Source organism: Colobus angolensis, unplaced genomic scaffold, assembly GCF_000951035.1.
Source record: "Colobus angolensis palliatus isolate OR3802 unplaced genomic scaffold, Cang.pa_1.0 Scaffold208, whole genome shotgun sequence".
Taxonomy (NCBI): Eukaryota; Metazoa; Chordata; class Mammalia; order Primates; family Cercopithecidae; genus Colobus; species Colobus angolensis.
This window is the reverse complement of record NW_012115244.1, coordinates 367,852-368,569: the sequence shown is the minus strand read 5'-3', so window position 1 is coordinate 368,569 and position 718 is coordinate 367,852. Positions and strand designations below refer to the sequence as shown.

The window sequence follows — 718 nt, the reverse complement described above, 5'->3', positions numbered from 1 at the left end:
GTCCCCCCGAGGGGGCTTGTGGGAGTGAAGCAGCGGGGGTGGGACCTGGGGTCCCCCCGAGGGGGCTTGTGGGAGTGAAGCGGCGGGGGTGGGACCTGGGGGTTCTTCACGGGGCTCACCGCCCCTCCCTGCTGCAGCAAGTTCGACCTCTACACCAAGTGCCCGGACCTGCCGGACGTGGACAAGCTGCGGCCCTACTACCAGGGGCTCATTGACAAGTACTGCCCTGGCATCCTGAGCTGGTGACCCTCCTGCCACCCAAGCTGCTGCTGGACCCAGGCCTGGCCCTCTGCCTGCCTGGAGAGGTCTGGCCCTGGGCAGACAGCCGCCATCCGGGTTCACCTTGGTGAGGGATCCCACTCACCCCCTTAGGGTCGCCACCCCTCGTGGCAACATGTGCCTGGCGGCAATAAAGACCTGGAAGGACATTGTGCTTCTGAAGCCTCACTGGGTGTTACTGCAGCACGGGTGGCCCAGGCTGAGTGACCCTGCCAGCAGGGTGGAGGCCAACTCCCAGGCTCTGAGATGTGTGTGTCCCACCGCACTGGTTGTGGTAAACATCCGCTCATACTCCCAGCTCCCATGTCAGAGCCTGGAGGACAAGTCACCCAGCTCACCCCCACACGCTCATAACAGTCACCAAGTCCTCTGGGCTCCGTCCCCTTAAAAAATAGCCCAATAGCTGACATAATGCATTCATAGAAAACAACAAAAAAAA

General features: G+C 61.7%; 1 protein-coding gene across 1 annotated transcript in view; it reads left to right on the top strand.

The window, feature by feature from the left end:
• Positions 1–444, top strand: part of MIOX (myo-inositol oxygenase) — a 2,779-nt gene extending 2,335 nt beyond the window's left edge. Inside the window, exon 7 of the mRNA XM_011942262.1 lies at positions 81–444. Coding sequence (XP_011797652.1) covers positions 81–246 — 166 coding nt within the window. The 3' untranslated portion in view covers positions 247–444. The remainder of the gene's footprint in view (positions 1–80) is intronic.
• Positions 445–718: the final 274 nt, after the last annotated feature.